Source organism: Balearica regulorum, chromosome 6, assembly GCF_011004875.1.
Source record: "Balearica regulorum gibbericeps isolate bBalReg1 chromosome 6, bBalReg1.pri, whole genome shotgun sequence".
NCBI classification, from domain to species: Eukaryota; Metazoa; Chordata; class Aves; order Gruiformes; family Gruidae; genus Balearica; species Balearica regulorum.
Genome location: NC_046189.1, coordinates 8,229,271 through 8,253,773, shown reverse-complemented (window position 1 = coordinate 8,253,773; position 24,503 = coordinate 8,229,271). Strand labels below are relative to the sequence as shown.

General features: G+C 36.0%; 1 protein-coding gene across 10 annotated transcripts in view; it reads right to left on the bottom strand.

The window, feature by feature from the left end:
• GULP1 (GULP PTB domain containing engulfment adaptor 1) overlaps window positions 1-24,503 on the bottom strand; it is a 159,930-nt gene that overhangs the window by 61,366 nt on the left and 74,061 nt on the right. For 8 of the 10 annotated variants that reach the window (XM_075756140.1, XM_075756136.1, XM_075756134.1 and 5 more), the window contains 2 exons: window positions 20,968-21,057; window positions 7,103-7,164 (listed from right to left, as the gene is read on the bottom strand). In XM_075756140.1, the coding sequence (XP_075612255.1) occupies window positions 7,103-7,164; window positions 20,968-20,995 (90 nt within the window). In that variant the 5' untranslated portion in view covers window positions 20,996-21,057. The remainder of the gene's footprint in view (window positions 1-7,102; window positions 7,165-20,967; window positions 21,058-24,503) is intronic. The other 2 variants (XM_075756138.1, XM_075756139.1) reach the window with 1 other exon arrangement.

Here is a 24,503-nt window from a genome sequence, read left to right as displayed (position 1 = left end):
TAACAGGTTACAGATCAGCTTCAATGCAGACTAGGGGCTCTATCCCAATCCTGCTTCACTACACAGTTTTAACATATTACTTAATACATTACTGAGAAAGGGACTTAAAATACTTCTCAGACCCTATGCTGCATACACTACCATTAATTGGTGCGACCTGTTCTTTCTCCTTGCCATGGAGTTAACTTCCATCCTTTATTTGTATTGCAAATCCGCTTCATACTTGTAACTGAAGTATGTCGCAAAGTACTTAGACATTTCAAGAAAAAAGGGGGTTTATGAAGAGACCAAGGGATCATAAGCAGAACCTGAGAGAAGATGAGAGCTCTGGAGAATAGTTCAAAAGCTACTGTTTTGTCTTTCAGCTGCAGTTTATAATGTATTGAAAAACATGATCAATATTTTTATCTCACTCCCCCAATTAAATTCACTGATTTTTATTTTTTTTTTACTAGAGTCTACCAAAAGTATTTCATTAAAACATTGTTTTAATCTATTGATTGTTTTTCCTGAGAGAGGAAAAGAAATGAAACATTATACATTATATTAAACTGTCTTGCATTATTTCAGAAGTTTTGAAATCCCTTTTGGTTTTTAATAGCCCTGAGTGGTCAAATGATGATGCCATACCAGGCAGGGATGTAGAGTGGGTGCAGGAAATAGTCTCCCCACCCTCCCAGGGAGGACTTTGCAATAGCACCCTGCAATTGTGCTGGGTGAACAAACAAAAATGGTATCAGCCCCTAACACTGACTGTAGTTCATGTTTGCCTAAAATCAGCTGTAATATTTGTAAATTAAAAGTTAGGCATCAGGTGAAGTACCTTTATGAATCCTGTCTCTGCTTTCAGTACATATATGTATTCATCTTCCTACTCATCTATTACACCGCAGAATTAGCAGTATGCGTACCTGTAGCATCCAGGTATAAAACACTTCCCACCCCTACCCCTCCACTCTGCAAGTGTTTATCACCTTGCTAATTTTTAATTACTTGGATCTAAGCATTCTGTCTCATGCACATGCCTCAAAATGATAAATTTTTGCATTTACGTATAACATTGGGAACTTCAGTCAAACCTAAAGCTACACACAAATGGACCTTAAGAAAAAAAAACTGGAATTGCTCATAAGCTTCATCCCTTTCTTGAAGCAGATCACCTTCTGGAGAGTAAGAGCGATCTGTAGTGCCTGAAGCTGTGCAACTGGGTATTTTAAACATAGGGCTATAGACAGAGGCTATACACAGAGGGCTACAGACACCTGGAAAGAGAGCATACACATGGCAAAACTGTGCTGTTGCTATTCCGCAGATTTTTCTAAATTTCTCAGCCAGTGTTCAGTCATAAAAGATACCAGCACTCCAGTTATGAACAAATCGCATTTTTCAAAGCTTTCAGACAAGCAACAGTAAATTGATTGACGTGAAAGACAAAACTCTAGGTACAGATGCACACAGATATCATAAGATACATGCCTGCTAACTCTTGCAACATGATCTTGACGTGCTGACGTGTAGGGGACATTATGGGCTACTCAAGCATATGCAGCATGCATTCATACAGTCTTTGAACTTGTGCGCATTCATATGCAGATGAGATACATAATCGTCTGCAAATACTATTCAGTTTCCATTACTGTACAATGATACACTATTGACAGAAAGCGAGGGGTGAGTTTGTGCTCAAAAGACTGCACCAAGACTCAGGAGGTGCAGACTTAATTCTTGCCCCTTTACAAACCGGCTATGTAACCTCAGGCAAGAGAGACTGACAGCTTTTCAAAAGCACTCAGTACCCCATAGAGCTTTCTGAGGAACTAACAAATGTTCAGATTTTAAGGAAGCTACAATATTCACTAGTTTTCAGACAGATGACAAAAACCAAGACTACTTGATGCTGAACAGTTAAAATGTAGCACCCCTCCTTCAGTGACTTACATGAGATGATGTTTGTGGCTACTGAAAGTTTAGATGCAATCCTTCTGCATCACAGTCATTTATTTTGTAGGATATTTGTGGATATAATGCTATCCTCTCCTACCCTTCTCCCATTTTAAGCATGTAATTTTGTAAGCAAGATGGAATAGGTAGGTCCATTTCCCTGAAGCAGAGAAGCCTGTTGACAGTACCCCTTGCAGAGTGTAAATATTTTATGTTTTATTTACATGATTATTCATCTTTGGTATAATGAGCCCCCAGTTTAATGATTGTAATGTATCAGAAATAACAGTTCAGATTTGCATTTCCCTGTAAAATGTTCATTTTCTGCTTTCATATTTCATTTGGATATTTTCAAAATATTCATTTTTCTTGTGCTTAAACACTAAATTAATTATGATTACATCCAAGACATTTTGATACTCTAATTAAAGTTAACTGGAATTAAGTTATTAATTCTAATTATAATAAATTAAGTGTAGGAAAATTAATTATTTCTTGTAATGCCCTCTTCTATTACATTAGTTTCTTATTTTCAACATTTTGTGCTCTGTTTGGAATATCTTGCTATATCTAACTTCACCACATAAAATTAAGTATATTTTTTAATAGTGTGCCTTTTATCTCTGTTTACCTGGAAAATTCATATGCAATTTTCCCTTTGATATTCTTTTACAAATTATTTTTACTGACACAAACCCATGATCATTCTGCAGTATTCTCACTGGATAGAAAAAGAGAAAATGCTAGTATAGCTATAGCAATGAAAATTTGTAGAAATGCAGTTTATGCCATGAAAGCATGACTTTGATAATACCGTATACTAACGATAGCCATATGCAGATATTCAAAAGACATAATCGCACCTAGACCCCTGCTATGGTAGTTACATCAGTTAGAAGCAGCATGATATTTTTGACCTAAAATTCTTGTCCAAAATGCCTGCTCCAGAAAAGTATTACCTGCCACTCCTCAATGATAAAAAGTTGAAGGAATAAGAAATAACATAAAGTTGAAAACTTAACTAAACTCTCTTTATTGTACTACAGTGAAGATTAATACTACTAGCTACAGCCAAGCAAGGTCTTTTTGCAGGGTAGTTATTACTAACTTTTTTCCCCCCCCTGCCTTTCCTACAGTTGCAATACAGGTGCAAGATACATATTGAATAATTGAGAGGAAAGATCATCCATGAAACTGCACAACAATTTAAAATTAATTGTCATCAAAACCCCACAATAATGCAAAGGAAGAGATGTTTAACAGTCTTTTGGGAAAGCTTTGGTCATTTATCTTCAAAGTTTCAAATGTAAACTTCATCAAGAATCATAGATATGTACATGACAATATACAAAGTTTTAAAATAAGTCTGAGGTAAACATTAGGACCGTAGCGCTCTCACCACTAGGAAGTTATCACATCTCTTGGTAAACTAAACTCCCAAGGGTTTAACATGCCATCATGACGTTATGTCAAATTGCAGCTCTTCAGCCTAGTGTAAGGGGAAAGCTACTGACTCCATAGTATATTGGCAGCCAACATAAACACCAGGCTTGCAAAGCAGAACCTCTAATCTGCAACATGGAAAACGTAAGCATGTGGAAATTTGATAAGCCAAAAAATATTCAAGTGACTATAAAGGGGAAAATATATATTTATATATATACACACACATAAAATTATATATACAAAGACACAATAGGAAACGTTGCTGCTTTGGACAGCGGCAACTTTTTATTAGCTTTTTTTAACTTTTAATTATTGTATCAGTTACATGATGACAAAAATCAGTCCATTTTTGAGGTTGCAGTCAGATTCCATTATGAAGTCACACTTTGACCACTTTTGTTTTGGAGAAAGGAAACTGACCTAAAATCAAGAGAATTAACTTAAAGGCAAAAGAACTGTTTTCCCCTACAGTATGGAAAACAACACAAACATCTGTTCTTAGTTATGGAACATTACAAAAGAAAGATCACACAAAAGAGAAATTTTGGGTTGCCTTAGCATTTTATATCCTGCTAACATGAAAATTGCCATGCTAATGCATCTCAATGAGTTCTATATACCTGTATTTGGTAATATATTATCAAAATTCTGAATTATCTTTTTGGAAAAAAATTACATGACAAATATGCTTTCATTTGAAATGATATATTCAAGAAAAATATAGGATCACAAACTGATGGCAAAATTCTGACTTAAGTAGGCTCAGATTTCACCCCCAGCGCATACTGAAATGTGTGGAGTCTTATTACCAGTGCCTTCAGCAAGACCAAGACTAGGGGCATCAGCAAGATTAAAAAAAACAACCCAGAAAGACAAACAAACCACAAAACAAAACAGCAGCAACAAAAAACCCCAAACCCCAGACCCCCATCAACTTACACCATACACCAAACCATACCAAAACTCAGCATATTTCAAAATAGCAAGTACCATGAGGACTGGGTATGCTGGAAAGCACAGAGAGAATCAAGATGCTTTTATATTTAAGGGCATCCTTATGAGACTCGTGGCTCCTGGGTATTACTTCCAGAAGAAACAACTCTGCTCATGTTTTCTTGCAAAGAGGATTATTGCCATAGATCACCCTGAGGGTGTATGTCCTAATAGATACAAGACATTATTAAACAGTGCTCTCCAATTTGTAGAAAAAAGGCCAGTTGTCTATGTTGCAGGGTTCTTTTAATTTCCAGTTAACTTTACTAGGAATTTTTTTAATAAGATAACAGTCAACTCATGAACTGCATTTTATCAACAAGCTTTCTTGAATTCTTAAAGGTGTCTTACGAATCAAGTAAACAAACTACATCTCGTCTTTTCCAATTGTTCTTAGTAAGCTCTCCTTTTTCTCATCATCTCAGAAGATCAGTGTCAGAAAAATTATTTTTGTGTCTTACAAAGAAAAGAAAATACTATTTTTCATCCACAGCAATTTGCTTTCAAAAAACTATGTAGCAGAACACAGCTCACTTGCCTATGGAAAAAGAACATCTCTGGTATTGCTTTCCATCAAATTGATTTGATTTTCTGAACACGTCATTCTTCAGTCACATAATTACCTTTTGAAATAAATCAGATAAAATGTTGTCTTTTCCTCCCAACAAATATAAAAGTTATATGAACAGAATGCTATATAATTGGAAGTGGAACAATATGAACATCTGAAAAAAAAATCAATGAATCTTTTTCAATACTTGCTTTATGAATGCCTTCTGAGTTTTTAATCATTATTTCACAATATAGTTACAAGATATGAAATCAATGGGATATTTTAGTTAAAAATCAAAACATTACAAGACCCAAATGAGGTACTAATAAATGCGTGCTTTCCTCTTAAAAAGAAAAATATTGCAAAAATTAATGAAAATGGTACTTGAGAATTGAGGTGGAAACATCATCTAGAATTAATAATGTTATGTCTGCATATCCCAACTAACCTCATGAAAGCGATGCAAATTTATCCAGATCTCAACAAAAAAAACCCCACCAAAACAACCCCACAATGTGGAAATCGCATAGCCTTTACACTCGAGTTACAGAGCAGAGCAATTTTATTCTTGCTTTGGAATAATGTATCAATTTTCTACTGTGTTCCAAATGAAAAAATGGGTAAACTTAAAAAAAACAAAAACCCAGACAAAAACAAAACAAAAAAAGCATATGCTATAGCACATCGCAGCTTCCTGCAAGTATTCTGACAGATCCCAGAGGCCAACAGCACGGAAGTCGAGGAGGCCCTGTAAGGTCAGAACCCACATTAAACAGGAGCAGAACTGGAGGGGACACTTGGACATATATCAGCCTAAATAAAAGGGAAGAGTCTTTCAGATCAAGAGCCTTTCTAACAAGGCTGAAAATCAACTTCCTTTGGATAGAAATTCCCCATTCCTTTTTTCTACTCCCGAAGTAGCTGATGCTGAAGTTTCTATGGTTTTCTTTATTATAAAATTTTTTTCTGCATAGCTGTACTGACACCTATTCACAATACATGCTCATAAGACAGACAATGAGACATGAAAGATGAGGGAGGTTTTGTTTTTCTCTTAAAGACCACAAAAGAACAGACATTGTTCAGTACATTAATGGAATTCATAGCTTCAGCTTGCTCTTAAAACAGATGTCATAGTCACCCCAGCAAGTACTCCTCCCTCTCAAAAACAGTAATATAAAAGCCAAGGTGTCTGGCAAGGCTACAGAGTTAAATGGCAACACATCCTTTGGTCAAAAATTCAGTTTGAGAGCACACAGAATAAAATATGTTCACCTGGCAACTAGCAGAATGAGACTCAAATTTCCACTACAAACACTTGTTCACTGTGTAGCAATACTAAGCAAAAGAAAACTGCAAACTCAACAGCAGGGAACACCAGTATAGGAAACTGAGTCCCAGTCTGTGAAATATTTTTTATTTTTATATTAAAAAATACCAGTCATACAAGAACTTTAATCAGAACAGACTATGGTGGAAATCTTATTGAATTATCCTCCCAGTTTAGGCAAGTAATAGCTGATTACTCAGTTTACTCTGTGTTATGCTGATTACTGCGTATTACCTCCTCCTCATAGCAAACCATTTTCTAAGTTGTTAATTTAGGAAGATGCGTTTCCTGTGAACAGGTATCATTAGACTAATTGAAATACTATTGTAGAACTGCGTTGTAACTGGGATAAGAAAGAATGAGTAAGACTTCTTTTTTTACCATGCAAAATTTCCATTATTATTCTACCATATATCCAGAGTATTTGACATTTCAATATATCCAGCAGAAAGGATCATTATTCATTGCCTTTGCTATTGTTCAAAGACGTTTGTGCTATTAATTTTAATTTTTCCTAGTACTGTAAGCATGCAGCCTGATGTTAAATTCCTTTGCACTCAAAATTTCCATCCATTTAGCATCCATTAAAAGGAAACCGAGCACCAAACAGAAGACAAACACTGGTTTACTTTCTAGAAAACCATCAAATGATTCAGAACAAGAATCAAATGGCTATTATTTAAGAAATAGAAAGTTTTCATCTGCAAAACAGTCATTTGCTAAGTTTTTATATGCTGTTTCATTTGGCTAATTCACATCTGCAGTTTTCAAATTAAAAACAATATAGAACGCACTGTGTTCTAAAGGTAAGAGGACAAAATAACTTCGTATTTTCTTACCTTTGCATTATAGGGAATATAATGCTTTGATAAGGCTTCAGGAGTGTGCATCCATGTTTTGTCTACAGAAAAGCAAAATAAAAGAAACAGTGAATAGGTTATTCAACAGTTAATTTAATGTTATAGTATCTATCTGGAAAACATCAATAACTCTCCTTTTACTCAGATAAGTATTTTGTCTGAAGTAGTTATCGGGGCTGGAGGGAAACACAGCATATCTCACAATTTCCCAAACATTTACATGAAAGAACCTGGTGACTTTTCTCGGGCACACTTCCCTTTTTAACCAACTTGATTTACCATAAGAATTCCAACTCCTTCCCCCAAAATACATTTATTTGTCTAAGGCTGTTTGCTGTTTCTGCCTTAGATCGGTATTTTCTGCATCCTGCTGTTGTTGTTTAAAGCACTGACTGCATGTTGTGCTTCTAATGATGTTTTATTTTATTAACTATGTGTGGGTTTTTTTGATGAATTATCAAGACATTAAAGGGACAAAGGAAATTACTTTGGAAAAATTATCAGAGCAACAACTGACAGAAAAAAGCCCTAACCCTTCTACAAGAAAATAGAAGCAAGTCAGATTGTGGTAACTGATTCAGAAGTTTAGATCTTCTTTAATCTTTCCTTACATATCCTAACTGAATTTGCATATTTCCCTTTGAAGATTTTCACATCACGAGACTCTGCTATTGTCTTACGTTTCCTGCCTCATGTTTCATACGGTGCTGTGAGTTCATTATCTGTGAAATGTATCTTCCCTCCTTTTTAATGGCATTTAGAATGTTCTACATAATTTAAGGTAGAATTCCAAACATTAGAAAAAAAAATTCTTTTTATTAGAAGTATAAAAACCATTTTTAAAAGATTTCTCATTTGAAAGCATTAAAAAAAAAAAAAAAATGTGTTCCAAAATACTAAATAGTTTACCAACCACATGACAGATTGTATAACGCTGAGTAGTATTTTATACTCCACACATTCAATATTTAGTAGTATTTTCTAACATGAGACCACTCCTGTTTTCATTAGCATGAATTAGAGTCACAAATCTGGAACTTTATTGAATTCAGACACAGAACAATAGCTTAAAGCAAAATTCTACCCTTGGATATTCACAGACAATTCCCTTTGTCTTTAATGGGAGTTGCAGTTACAGCAATTACTAACTTTTTTGTTAATTACACATAAGAAAAATAAAATCCTGTTCACTTTAAACTGTTCAAGAGCAAAAAGTGTGATATTTATTGACATTAAACCAATAACTAAGTTTTTGAATATACAGAAGCAAGCAAACTGTTAAGACAGTCACCATAGTCAGCCCAGTAACAGGATCAAAACTACAAAGCTGGTGGAAAATTTTTTGTCTTTAAGCAAATTAAATTCTAGATGACAGTAATGTTCAGCTCCATTACCAAAGAGTGATATTATCACTTCTTAATTAAGGAAGCATGATTTGTCCATTCAGCGGCACCCAGGAGTATGATTATGCACTGAAGTGGCTCTTCCTTTCAATTGTGGTTTGTGATTGGAATACTGGAACTGAGAACAACATTCATTTCCTAGAACATTTTAAGACCTGAAATCTGATCTCTAAATAGAGTACAATATCAAAGGCTGATGTTCTCCACAAGTAAAAAATAACAATCAGTGTGAATTAGGAATGTTAGAATAAAGCCTGACAACCCAAAAGATAACCATAAGTATTCTATTTCAAGTCAGAGCACTGCTGAAGGTGAGACAAACAGACTGGTGCCTGGGCTTGATGGCCAGCCCCAGCCCCAGAGGAAGCTGACACGAAGGCAGGACTGCTCTCTGTCCCACCATGCCTACTGCAACAGAGTGAAGACCTGCACAGTGCAAACTGCGACTCCAGAACATGCATTCACATTGCTAGTGCCCATGTTTTATTTACCCATTTCTTACACTTCAACTGTTTGCTAGCTGCAGCAAGGATACTGTCATATTTATAAATTCATAAAGGAAAATCTAGTAAAAATAAAACATTGAACCTCTTAAAAAAACAACAACAAAACTAGTTGTCCATTCATTTCATGCCCAGTACTAGCACAAATGAGCAACAGGGCTGTAGCTTCTAAAGCAATTTTACAGGCAGATGATTGACTACACAGGTACCAGTAAAACTAACTATTCCTTGCCAATATTTCCTTCTCCCTTCTTCCCATCCTCAAGCAAGACAAGTTCAAATCTGAACAAAAAAAGTGATTTAATGTGGGAGCCAAGTTTGAAATGCCAGTCTTAATTAAGCAGCTGGTAACCTTTCCAATATTATTATTAGGTACAAAGCTTTACTTACAATGTTTTCATGAAATCATCCACTTGCCTACCAAGCTCAAACAGTAATGCTACAGGGATTCCAGCAAGGAATAACATTGCTAGGAAAGCATCTTCATAACTGTTTGTACCCCTACTTAAGGGGAAGATTAGGAAATATGTACAGGTACTCTCAGCTCAAAAGGAAATCAGTAACTAAGCAAGGTACCAAAAAGATGCCTGGATTCTATGAGTCTTGTGCCATTGATTAAAACAGTGAGTCAGCAAGCAGCATTTCCAACATTCAGGTTTGCAGACATTGTAACATAGGTATTAAAGTTTTCCATTGACATTGGAAGCCAATTTCCTGGAGGTAGATAATAATTACAAAGTGGTGGCACTTTTGAAAGAACTCTTAACACTAAACAAAATCAATATGAGGCAAAATTCACACTGATAGCAGAGAGACATGCAAAAAATGATGCCAGCTATTATGGGGAAGTTCGTTACTAGTATTTCCTTCTGAATTGTAAGCTCCAATTTTGGACTTATGCCACTCTCAGCAGCTGTTTGAAATACTGCTTAGACTTAGTTTTATTTCACAGTAGTCAAAACCCACCAAATTTCAGGCATTTTGCATGCTATAAACCAGAAAAATACGAAAAAAGAAAACCTATAAAACAGGTATTTGTTTAAATACCTGATGTAGATGTGGCTTGTGGTTTGCATGATCCCTTGCTTTTTAAAGTAATTTTAAATGGGTTTTCACAGCTTACTACTAAATTATTCATTCTGAAGCAACAAAATATGAAATCCTACAATGAAAATCACAGTTCATATTATTATTTTATTAGTTATATAGCAACAAGAGTTCTAGACACTTTATAGATAAATCAAACAGTAAGTCCTAAAGCAAGGACCAAAAGCCTAGATAAAACCAAAAGTGACAACTGCATGCATTTAACATAACAGTAGTAGAAAGTGAAGAGACACACATGCTATCTATCACACCAGGTGAAAACTATAGTTATTTTAGATCTTATCTGAAGCTCTTAATCTAGGGTACCTTAGCTTTAATATTAAAGTTTAAATAAGTGCCTAGTTATTTTTTGAGAATTATGAGTTTGAGCCATCCAGAGTCCATTAAATCCTAAGCAGAATTTAGCTTGAATGAGGTAGGAGAGATTGTAAGATGTAAAAGCCTAAGTACGTGGTGGTTTTGCCAAACAAACTGGCACTGCATAGGAGAAAAGATGGGAAAAAGGATCACCATTCCGGATTCAAGGGCATAGGGTAAGCCACAGCCCTGCTCAAAGAGACTTAGTAATCCTGTAGCCTCTACGCAACACCTCCTCATGCATGGCATGCTAACTGTGCGGCACAGGCTTTTAGAAAGTCTCTGCAGCAGCAGGACAGCATGTCATCGAATTTTTAAGAGATTTTGACATGAGTGAGAGCGTCTCAGGTTTTGCTCCCTGCCAATATACACTAGTCGGCTAAGGGCAGTGGGAAAACTGCGTACAATTAACATTTGGAAGACCCAGGGTTTGACAGACAGACAGAACTGCAAGGGTGGAGGCAGGGGGATGGGCACTTTCATGGTCAGAGGATGAACTGTGCTCAGAATTGAGACCTCACTCCTTTCTAGTCCCCTGTGAATCACACCAGCCCCTTCCCATTATAGAGGAAAGACTCCTTTACAATCTGCATTTCACATCAAATGCTTGGTCATCACACAACCTGGGAGCACCAGTGCGAGCCATTTCAGAGGCCTCAGTGGTGTTGGGAGAGCTGGGGAAGAGTAAGATGCTGACAAATCACACGCTGAAGTCAATAGACTCGGGGACTTCATAAAGCAGCCAGAACAACTGTGCTGCACTTAGAGGATGACATTAGGGTAGATAACAACACAGCTGACCATTTATCTACCAAAAAGGAAAGCAGTAACAGTGCCAAGAAAATGTTCTCCCTTTGAGATTAATTTCTCCACACATTACTGCCCACAGATATTATAGAATGGATTTAGCAGAGCGGCATTGATGAACTATTTGCTAAATGGCAAAACAATGCTCAACAGTGCAGGTTTAGTTAACTGCTTCCCTAAACCCCATTCTCATTAGTAATTCATGCATGCTAAAAGTGGCACTACTTAATATGTTTCCAAAGCATTTATGAAAGCATAAGACCTAGTGGCTATTCCATTTAATACGATGAACAGAGAAAGAATCTGATTTTAACACTTTTTCTAGTGCTACAGTGAAAATACAATCGTTTCTAGAAGGTAGAAACTAAAAGCCTGTGATTTTTTACTGAATCAAAATCTCTGACATCAATGGATATTTGCCTCACTAACAGACGAGAAATAGTCTTGGAACTGTCTCTCCTTCCTGGATTACAGAACTTGGTACGGAAAGAAAGATCTTATATGACGATCAGCCTAGTAACAGTCTCCTGAAGAAGACTGCAATCCCATGAGATCTGTGCTTCATCTAGGTATTAATGCCTCAAATGCAAAAAAATTCATAGAATCATAGAATGGTTTGGGTTGGAAAGGACCTTAAAGATCATCTAGTTCCAACTCCCGGCTGCGGGCAGGGACACCCTCCACTAGACCAGGTTGCCCAAAGCCTCATCCAACCTGGCCTTAAACACTTCCAGGGATGGGGCCTCCACAACCTCTCTGGGCAACCTGTTCTAGTACCTCACCACTCTAACAGTAAAGAGTTTCTTTCCAACATCTAATCTAAATCGACCCTCTTTTAAATTAAACCCATTACCCCTTGTCCTATCACTACACTCCCTGATAAACAGTTCCTCCCCAGTGGGGAGTTGCTTCAGTGTGTGTATATATGTAGCTGTATCTTTCATTTTTCCTAGATAATCTATATTTGTATAAATAAAGAAAAACTTCACAATGGGGCATGCAAGAATTGTCACCCTGTTAAATTATTTCCTTTATCCTGGATTGCAACAGAAAAGGCAGGTTCTCACAAATCTCACTCCTGCTAGTCAGACAAGGTAGAATCTGTCGTCTTTACTACTGCAGGCAACGGATGAACTGATACACTGAGCCATGAGACTTAATGCCTGGTACCAGAGTTTTCATCTGAATGCAATACCTAAACATTATTAACAAACATAAATCTACCCATGTTCTTCTATAATTCAGCTACAGTATTTGTTGCAACCACCATCTAGAGGAATGATGGCGTACAATCTGCGTGTCTACAGCAGTAATTTATTAAAGTTATTAACAGGTTACTATGATTAAACAATTGAAATGAGTCAGATTCTGCCCTAAGCACGTATAGGCAAATACTCATCAACATACAAAAATAATTACTTTTTTTTTTTTTTTGTAAACATAAAATGTTCTTTGGAGGTGTATTTATTCCCTGCCAAGACAACAGAGCTGTATCTCCCTAGAAGAGAGTGAGCTTTGCAGAGTATTTTGCCTTTCTGGTCCTTCTCTCATAATATTTAGGATCTTATGAGTGGTTTTAAACAGCTGATTACTAAAATAGCAAAATGATATCATAGAATGCTGGGTTGGCATAGAAGAAAAAAGTAGTTTGGTATTTCCATTTTCTCCAATAGTAACACTCACTGTGCATTTCATGCTATATATTTTTAAGATATGGATGCTAGTATGTAAATTTTTAAAAAGAAAGGAAAATTGGATCAAAATAATATATTAGTGCAAATAATCAGTGATTAGTAAGTCTTTGCTATCGCACTTCTAATTCGTTGATGTTACGAACTTTTAACAAGTTCAGCTTCCTACATCAAAGGGAAAAACAAGAAAAAACATTTTGAACTATTTAGCCTGTACCTCTTATATCATCTTGCCACAAGAAGAGCTACACTGTATCTTTCATAAAAGCTTCTAGTTGAAGTTGAAAAACAGATTACTGTTATAGCGTAATTTAAGTGATCCCATTTTCACAAGTTTTCACTAAGAAGCGTGTACAGATAAAACCTCCAACTGCACCTTTCATGTTTGTACTCAGAGTTCAGTCCACTCTTTCAGTATAACTATAAATTTGGAAAAGTATCAATTAAGTTTGTCAAAAATTGTTAAAAAGGCAAGTTTTTGAAGAATTTCAAACTGTTAAAGTAAGAACATTAAGTGTGTCACTTTGGTAGGGCAAAACAAAGGAAAACGAACAGAAATAGGAATCTTGACACAGTTAAATTAGAATTTTAATTTTCTAATTCAGGAAGATTAACATAATGTAATATAAAAGCTTAATTGGAACTTTTTTCAAAATGTCAATAAACTAGAAAGAGAGGAAAGGAGTGGCAGCAACCATTCAGAACAACTACAATATGCAGATCCGTAGTTTCCTCTTGCTTATGTACCTAAGGTACATCCTTTTGTGTACCTAAAGTATTTGATTTCACAAAATAGTATTTTTCTGAGTGACATATTTTGGATGTTCTTTGCAATTTTCCAACAGCTTTATAAGACAAAGTCCTACAAAATGAAGTAGTCATTGTGATTTCTATCAAGGTAATGTTGGTACACATCCAAATTTATTTCACACAGAATAATACATCTTGCCTTTAATCAGACATTTTTAGTTTACATATTTAACTCAAGCATTTAGGTTGTAGCTTGGGGAAGCTACTTGTACTAGTACACTTGTCCAAGAACTCTACATTGTACACTTACATCAAGAATTTCTTATCTTGTAGATCTCAAAAGATATGCTTGCCAAACCGCTGTGTGAATCATTTCGCATTCCGTAAATGAGGCTGTATAAATTTTAATAGGGATGAAACCAAAAGCTTAAGACTCCTTCAATCCTGTTCCTATGCTAAAGTCAGTATTTAGTGCTTTATAGTTAAGCACTGCACGTATGTTCCTGAAAGGAGCTACTTAGGTTTTGCAGAAGCAACAAAGAGTTATTGTGGTAAATATCGTTGTTAACTTGCCTACAATACGCTTTAAAGCAGGTGATAGAAAAGATTATTTCTGCAATACCTTTCCAAAGATGATGCAGATAAAATTGCCAACAGGAAATTATCCTCCTTTTCTCATGTTAATAGAAAGAAAAGAAAAATTAGGCTCATCTGTGCAAACCTAACATGGATATCCTATGAAGAAAGTTTCCAAAGCATACTCCTCATTTGTAGCCATGCATCCTCTAAAGATATACCTTAATCATTTCTTCCCTAAACAATTAGATCTGTGCCTTCTGCTTTCACAATAGAAATACATACACCGTTGCATACAAATGCATGCAAACACACACACGTTGCAGGACTGGCCACTTCCTTGTCCCACCAACACAAGATGATTTGGTCCTTGCCAAATTACGGTAGTGACCCTTCAACTCTCCTTGTTGACATACTTGAAAGGGTACCTCCATAGCCTAATGAGAACAATATAATAGCACAAATGCTATTTTAAAACCCCCATATTCAGTTACCAATCCAAAAAAGGGACTCGGTCACTGAGTATTGGTTTTCCATATGACCCCATATTTTGAAACCCAAGGAACAGTACTTGGAACACACAAAATCTCTTTGTTGAGGTATAACAAAAGTATTAAGATAACTGATTTTTGTGTCAAGTGAGACTAACTGAATACAGAAATATTTAGTATACAAAAAAGCATCTTTTTTTCCTCCCAAACTTTGCTCTTGAAAAAATTCTTATTTAAAAAAATCCTATGAACACCAAGAGCAGCTTTTGAGGTAAGGACAGAGGAAGAGATTTAGACCCAGTTTTGTTTTTTTCCTGGAATGTGATGAGTGCTTTTATGAGAGGACAAAGTGCAGCCACAAGAATATCAGAAGACCACAATGAGGGAGATTGTGACTACTTATATGCTTTTAAAGTATATGAGTATCTACTCTTTATATTTTTTATCATTAGTGTTAATGTGGAAGTCTGTCTGTTTAAATCACTGATTGAAATATACTCTGACAGAATGAAAGTATTTGCTTTAGGACTATACTTATCCCCTTCATCCTTTTGGGGCTTCACCTGTTGTCTACTCATTCCAAAAAAGAAATATAAAACATTTGTCAACTCTAGAATGCAGCATAAGTTTATGCTAAAAATAAGGACCATATTATAGCCGGTCCATTCACATAAAAGAACATCCTATAACCTTTGATAGCATTTTTTTTATATGTCAGATCCTGTCCATTAAATGCATCTGTCTACACTCTCATAAATGAGACTCATAAAAAGCCAGTGCATAGAAATGTTATTGCTGAAACTTATGATTTATGACAGGCTATTACTTCAATATATTCCATTTAGCATTATGAATACCATCTACATCTCATGAGCTGATAATGTGGCACCAATTACCAACCTTATGAACTGCTATCATAGGGAAAAAAACCATTAGAAAATTCAGATTCCCACATACAACAGCAGCTTTGGCATTGAACTTTGTGCCATATGTAAACTAAGGCTGACATTTATTCTAGGATGAAGGAGGACCGTTGGGGTGTAATAAAGAATGAACTGAATTCAGCTGTGATTTACACCCTCCACAACCTCCCTGAAGTCCACTGGATTTCACAGACTGTAATTTGGTACTAAATTTAGCCCAAAGTAGACGTACGTTCCTACATTTTTAGCACTATTTTGAGACACTCAAAAAGTTTCACCCCTTTACTCCCAGAAGGTTTGGATTATAGTCATTCCATATTTAGAAATGCCTCTGTCTAGGAGGAACAGTAGTTTTCTTTCACATTTCTGATGAGGCAAAAGCCAACAAATACTAGTAAATTTTTGTTTAGTATAACAACTGGTGCATATAAGTAACAGCTTTGTTTGTAAAACGTGCCAAATTCATTTGGGAGAGGCACCTCCATTCACTAAAAGAATAACCAAACCAAACACCCCATAGTTAATGCTTTCTGTTTTGCACACACACATTACCTGTACACACAATCATATATATATATATATTAAGGACAAATAGTTAATTCAGTTTAGATACCAATATGCTAATGTCCTGGTTTCAGCTGAGACGGAGTTAATTTTCTTGCTGAGTTAATTTTCTTGCTACTAGCTGGTACAGTGCTGCGGTTTTGATTTAGGATGAGAATAACGTTGATAACACACTGATGTTTTGAGTTGTCACTGGGTAGTTGTGGTGCCTACACTAACTCAAGGACTTTTCAGCCTCTCATGCCAGCCAGGTGCACAAAAAGCTGGAGAGCACAGCCAGGACAGCTGACCCTGACTGGCCAACGAGATATTCCCTGCCATAGAACATCATGCTTGTACGTAACTGGGGAAGCCAGCTGGGAGGTGGGATCGCTGCTCAGAAACAGACTGGGCATCACATTGGTTTTCTTTTCCTTTTGGATGTGTTGAACAATTCCATTTTGCATCACTTGTTTTATTATCATTATTATAATTACTATTATTCTCTTCCTTTGTTATCCTATTAAACTGTCTTTATCCCAACCCACAAGTTTTTTTTCCCATTCTCCTCCGAGTGAGCGGCTGCACGGTGCTCAGTTACCCACTGGAGTCAAACCATGACAACTAATAATGAGGAAAATTTACATGAAAATATAGCACTTACAAAGACCTCTTACAGGAGAATTACATTAATATCCCTAAGCTACTTGAGAGACATTGACTTTATCAAGATGCAAACATATTTCAAGACGGACAGACTTCGATCTGCACTACAGACTTTTCACACTACCACATTTCAAAGCAAGCATGCTACGACACCTGACTTCAAAGGAAAAATTAAATGAACTCTTCAGAAACCATGACCCAAACCTGGATCACATAAAAAAGCAAGCTCCTGATACTGTGATAGATACATAAATGTTTTCACAATCTTTGTCATAATATCAAAGCAGCAAGAACATACATAACGTTGTTCTTCAGTTTGTTTCTGTGGGAGAAGGAAAGCAATACTTAAAGATAATCTACAAAAACTAGTTCAGTAGAGTATACTGCACTCATTGATCAATGGAAAACAGAATATATGTTTTTGTACAGTTTGTACAGTCATAATATTTCTAAAACAAAGAACTTTCTTCATAACACATGTAAGTGGTAGTCCAACCAACCTGTACTAAAGTCAAGAGAAAGGCTATTTTACTTTGAACAGGTAGTAATTTTTTTTCATATTAAAAGATGCAACTTCAGCAGGTACTGGTATCAGCTTTAAACCAGAAATTAACTTTTTTTGGTCAATATTATTTCATAAAGTTTGTTTCCCTGTTATACAAGCTCATGGCTAACTGTTGAGAATAGATATTACCACTGGGACTGCTAAACGATTCCATTTATTTATAATTAATTGTGTAAGTACTTCCTGAAACTAGCTGATTTTTTTTTTAAACTTCACATTTCTTTATATTTTTCATTGTCATTATTAGGATGAAAGATGAACAGCTTGATTTTATTCAATTTGAGATTTAAGCATATCAATTAAGCCTTCAACTAAAGTGACTATCAGACAAATAAAAACAATTACAATTAAAACACAAACGTAAACTATCCAGGTTAGAAGTTGTTGTTTGCACTAAATCTCAGGGCATCAGATAGGCAATGACCGTACTAGTTGGTTTTAAGGGCAGAGCACTCAGCACACCTTGTCAGTTGAAGTGGCTGTTTCATGCCCAAACCATGGCCCTCAAAAATAAACTTACAGTGAGTACTTGCTCCAGATATCATATATGTAGTACAAAATTCTGCTGCAAAATGAAGTACTGGTAATATTGAAAATGGGAGTCTGTGCTCTAAAGAGCATTGCTCTGATTTAGGACAAACCTCCTTTCCCATAACACAGACTGTCTCGATATGCATAAACACGTCACACATCATATCTATGTGAAGCGCTTTGTCTTTAAAGAATCAGGGCTAATAAAAAAAAGAACTCCCCTTCTTTTTTTCTCCTAGAGACTCACATTTACTTTGTAACTCTTTTGTGAAAGTCCAGCTTGCTATTCAGCTTCCAATGGGGAGAGGTGGGAAAGCAAGAAACCTTGACTTTAGTGCTTGTCTTCTTGCTTCATCTATCAACATGTGTCAAGGCTGAAACAATTTTCTGAACACTTAGAAGGAAATTTCTGCTGTTTGAATCAGGTGATGGAGCACAAACTGAGCTTTTCCATGAGTACAGCACAGTCCGAGTCATTCTAGTCACCAACTTACTTGGTTCAAGAAGATAAGGAGCTATGGCACTAACTACTACTTTGTCTATGTGCATCATATTAAAAAACTAGTATAGAGTGACTGTGACAATGAGGATTAGGGGAAACATTCTACAAATCTGCACAATTCCAATTATTTTTGGCTATTGTGAAAGTACCACTTAGATCTGCTTAAATTCCCCTCAAAGTCCTACTTACTTGTTTATGCAGCTCCAAGGTAACAGACTGATGGAAACTTGTTACTAGCACAAACCCTACCAGCACAGCCACCGGGAGACTAATTTGGATTTAGAGAGAACTGCTACAGAAGTCACGGCACTCATGCAGTTAACTCCTCAAAATATCCATGCTCTTGTGAACAGAAGAAACCCACAAACACCACCACCAAACACGGGCATAGAAATTGTATCTCTGAGGTCGAGGAGTAAAATCAGGAAATACAATAAAGGAGGTTCAGCAGTTGAACCTTTTGAACTTGTTCTTAAATGCTGTTATTAGACACGAATGCTGATACAGCCAAGCTTTTCTGAACTTCAGCTGGCACGAAAAATATGTAATTTTCACGTATTATTGACAATTGCTTAACTGAAATTTGTGTTTCTCCTAGGATACAAGAATGGAAATGTATTGTGCATTACTAGGAGTAAAATAAACGGATGACAGTATTTAGTTTATCTGGTTGCTCAAGTTCTGAATCATTGTTAAGAATCCACAATAATAGCACTTCATTGTGCCTGACAGCTTCTTTTATGATACTTTTTTCTTGTTGGGATAAAGAGAATAGCACACAAAATCAACTGAAGAACACAGCAAATGCCCTTGAATACACTGAAATTCCAAGAATTTAGGTGAGGTCAGTAAGAGTTTTCTTATGAAGAAATAGTGAAAACAGAAAGGAATGAACCCCTCCAATGATCCCAGATACCTGAGGATACAACTTCATAATTTGATTATAAAGGCAAGATGCAGACACTGGTAAGGGCAATGAGAATTAGTGATAGAGCATTTTAGAGCTCTGGGTACAAGTGAAAACACCGAGGAAGATATCCCATAAAACACAGCTGGTCTGTTTCTGAAACACAGCTGGTTGAGTTTCAAATAGTATCAGAAGTCATGAGAAAAAAAGGAAAAAAATTATATGGTCACCTAGACAAAACAAAACCTATGAAACCCAAGCTTCTTCCCCAGCTGTAATAAATCACAATTAAAGAATACTGAAATGGTCTCAAATTATTTGGAAGAAGCTAGGCAAAACTATCAAGCAGCAGGTAAGTACAGATCTCTTGACAGAGGTGTTATAAATATTGGCACAACAAAATACATCAGCACTTAAGATCACTGTGAGCTATGGATTTAAGCTTATTTCCTCAGCATCTATCGTGCTACTGGTTATCAAACTATCTTTCATCGGGTTTTGTAGCCTTTGTGAATAAGCGTACCTTCCTCTTGCGATCAAGCTATGTGTGCTGATGTTCTGGACTACTTACATTATGCCGATTTATCTGGCTTTAACAAATAAATGTACTAGGCACAGAAGGAGGCAGTGATGCTACCACTTCATGTTGGTATAAGGTACGGCAGATCTCTCTTATTTCCAGCTTTGATATTGATACTGAAGCAGGAATTCTTGTTACATAAACAAAACATACACGCTTACTCCAATTGAGTTTACACCTAGGTAGTAAAGCAGGGGCTCTGGCTCAGTGTTTGTCACACTTGAGAATCTTCAAAAGAAAACATGAAAAAAATAAAGAAATTAGACCTACTGAATATTTTCTACATTACAAAGGGGGAAAATAGCAACAAAGCTGTCAGTAAAAAAGCTGCATCTCTAATGCTCCATCTAAAACTTATGTTTAATCATAAACAGACCATGAAAAAAGAATAAGCAAGCCAGAAGAGCAACGTACATAACTCTAAATATTCAGTGATTTAATTTTTTTTTTGAAAGCATACCATTTCAGATTGCTACAAATTCAGAATAGCTTCTTAGATTTAAGAGATACTCTGCTGCATGAGATATTTCAAGTATATTAAATATGGTTTTCTAAAATAGCTTTTCCAAGAATAACAACCCAATGAATATAGATAATAAATACAAGTCACTATCTCTTTAGCAGTTCTAAAATCCTCCAGCACATCCTTTGGTGTGCAGAGAAAAAAGTGTGTTTATTTCATACATATATATACACACACACACACACCCCCCCCCAACAGAGAAAATATTATGACATTTAACATAAGGCTTACAGTCCAGAAAGCTCTATAACTATCAGTCAAGAATGCTTTGCTCTGTACATCTTATAGAAGGCTGCCCATTTCTACATAGTTAATGAGATGCAATTATTCATAAATACTTCCTCATATAATTCCTGATATTCTAAAGAATTTATACAGGATATTTATGTCTCCCATGGAACATAAGCTAAATCACTTACCTTTCTTTCTGCTAAAAGCACGATTCATGTTGAAAAATCTCTCCAGGCAACAGTGTTTCTGGGTTTGGTTTTTTTTCACCCCACTTTAACCTGCAGAGCAACATACATAAGAAAACAGGAAAGTCCATTATGATATCTGAAGTTAGCTCATTATTTTCATATTAAAGACTATATAAAAGATTTTGAGGATTCTGAAATAATTCAGAGAAATAAAAGGGAGATGTGCTTTGCTGAGGAAGAAATTGCAGAATTGAGATTAATGTTCAAATGCCCAGTGGTACTTAATACAGAGAGACATTTTAAAGCTTTCTGTAGAAGTCTCCTCACTGAGATTTTGGAGACACAGAGCAGATTGTATTATATGTATACATGAAGACAAATATTACACACAAATAGGTTGGAAATAAAGCTTTAAAATGAATGCTGACTACAGGACTCCATAAAAACATTCAGTTCACATTTGCACTGCCCTGTTTTGTGTCATTTAGGCCGTCAGATTATTTCAAGCTATGCTTTCATCTTCACGTGGGCTTGACATTGGGGGGGGGGGGATAAAATCACAATATAAAGACTCCTCTTCATCCAGGGATTCAATATTGAAAAAATTGCCTTCTATATCAACTACTTCATTGCACTGAATACATCAGACTGTACAGTAAATTCTGTATTTTCTTCACTGAAAACCACTCTTAGACTCTTAATTTTTTATTCATTACATTATTTTAGAATTTTATTCTTTACCACCATTTTGCAGACAAAAAACCCCAACATTTTGTAATATACAGAAATTTTTATTTTTCAACCATAAAGATATCCCCACCACTTCTTTCCATTCTGTTCAGATCTTCCACCAGTGCCCTTACTCCTTCTCTGCTCTCACAGTAGTCCAGTCAAAGGAGGAAGGAAAAAAAAAAAAAAGAAAAAGCACTTAGTACTGGATTATCTCTGAAATTAGCTAGAACGTTACCATTGCTCTGAGTAAAAACAAAGTTAAGCCAGGATTTCAAATGCCAGCATCAAGATGAGTATGACAAATTCATTTATGATATTTTATGCAACTCATGAACACTTTTGTGGTGCTTGCCCCTCTTTTTCAAATAATTACATTCAATACTAATTAAAGCAATTATATGCCAATTCCATGTAGATAGTTGATATTTTTCAGATTAGAACATATGGGCAATTACAGCTAAAAAACACCTCAATTTTATTTTCAAATAATCACCGATGCTAGGACTTCTTTTCCGTACCATCTCATACGAACGAAGGAACAATCCCTGTTTACCTAAAGTACAGAGTAGTACTTTATATGTGCAACCAACCAATGTTTGCTCTTTAAAGTACATGTACCAGATCATTTTTGTTTTACAGATTCTACTGAGTATTTCAGAAGGGAGGATGCAATGAAATAAATAAAGGTAGCAGGATATACTTGTCATCTAGTTAATTTGATACAAAGACAAGAAACAATGCATTTGGTACACTACAGTAGCTCTTAACAGGAATGCTGTAGAAGCCGTATGAGGACCCATGGCCATTCCTGCTGGCCACCTTCACTATCATCAGCGCTACACAGAAAGCTGTAGTTACAGAGGTCAGTTACGCAGAGCACACACATAAGGGCTCGAAAGTCCAAATTATTTCAGCAGCATCCCTGGAGCAGGCAGCTGGGGTAATCCAATGAGTAATAGCTCACCTGTGAGGGAGTTTCACCAAAATTTGCCAATCTGCGAGTAGCTCTCCTTGCAGGGAAGGCACAAAGTAGGACTTTCAACAGTGTAAATGATGCCAATCAATTCAGTTTAAATGAAGTATCAAGCAGTGAACAACATTAGGATATCAGCTTTTCACACAACTGACAAGTGTGTTTAGCTTAGAGGTCTACTTTCACAGGGAACACTGGCAGCCTATTCTATACACTTAGGATGTATAAGCAATGTTAGAACTTTGTTCAGGATTTCACATTCTTCATGAACTACTACAGTGTGTGAAGACAGCAGTTCTGAGTAAAAAGAGTATGCTTTCCCCTCTTAGATACCTCTGGCAGTTGTCTTGCTCAGTACTAGACCATCACTTCAATTCTCCATGATGGGATCACAACATATCCTTTTTCAGAACCCCTCCTTTTTTTTTTTTTTTTCTTTCCCAATTGTGTATTCCTGTCATCATCCAAGAGACTACTAAGTAACATGTTTAAGTGGCTTACTGAGTAGAGGATCTCCTAGACACTATGCACGCACTTCATGAGGCTGTTGGCTGGCCACATCTCTACAGATCACCATTCAAGTATTTTGTTTAAAACACAGCATAACTAAGTTTGTGCTTTTTCCTCATGGACAAGGATATATTACCATTAATCTACAAGAATAGGAGCTGAAATTTATTTACTACTTACCTAAAAATGGACAGTATTTGCCAAAAGTGTGTTTGTAATTTCAATTCCAACAAAATATCAACAGAACAAAATACAGAAATAGCTTAGGCAACAACTAGTATTAAAAGACTTAATCAGTGTACTTATCACAGAAAATGTTATTAAACAGGGAAAGAAACAAAATTAGCTACATGCAACTGCTTTTAAAATTCCCTGAAACTCTATTATAAACAACTTTATCAGCCTCACAAATGCAGAAAAAAAGCAGATGGTTAAATGCCTCAAAATTTTGCTATTTAAAAAAACCAACCCAAACACCACAAGGCTAATTTCAAATTCCTTAGCTGGGTTTGGGGCAAGAAGGTGGTATCAGACGGTTCTAAGCAGCACTGGTAAGTTTTTGATGAGAAGAGCAAAGTTATGGTTAGACTTATCTCTGCTATCTTTGTTTATAATATTCCAACAGACAAACAAAACTATTAGGAGCAAGCAATCTGTTCTCTGATGATGGATGCTAGACAGGTTTTCTGGTAGAGTATGATTTTGTTTCTGACAATGCTCGACACGCAAAGTCACTGGAAGAAACTGAGTTGCAAAACAGCCTGTTAGAAGCTTGCAATGAAGTCAAGAGGAAGTCAGAAAATCTCATTATGCTACAGCGAGCCCTGTGCAGAAGGGGAGAGTCGCTCCTATGAAACCACTTGTTTAGAAAGGCTAAAGCAGTTGTAACAATCAGAGGCATTAGGGAATAGGAACGTGGACCAAACCATTTCATTACTCATCACTTAGGAAGACACACCTATATAAAGAATGTTTCTCCACCTTACTCCTAGGAGTTTTCTTCAGCTTTGTCCAAAAATCAAACCCTGCTAGGAAATACAAAGCTGCATATGATTTCCCAAAATGGTTAATTGACAAAATACCAAGAGTTCTAACACATATAAACTAGGGAATTTTTAGGTTATATCAGGTTATTTCTTTTGGGGCAGTGAGGAGAAAAAAAAAAACAGGATTAGAAAATAATTTTATTAAACTAACAATAATAACAATATAAACAACAGCTGAACACCCTGGATGAGGGGAGACACGACACTGTCAGTTTGAACAGTGACACGGGCACGTGGCATGGGGAGTAGAATATTTAAGACATCATATCAAACTT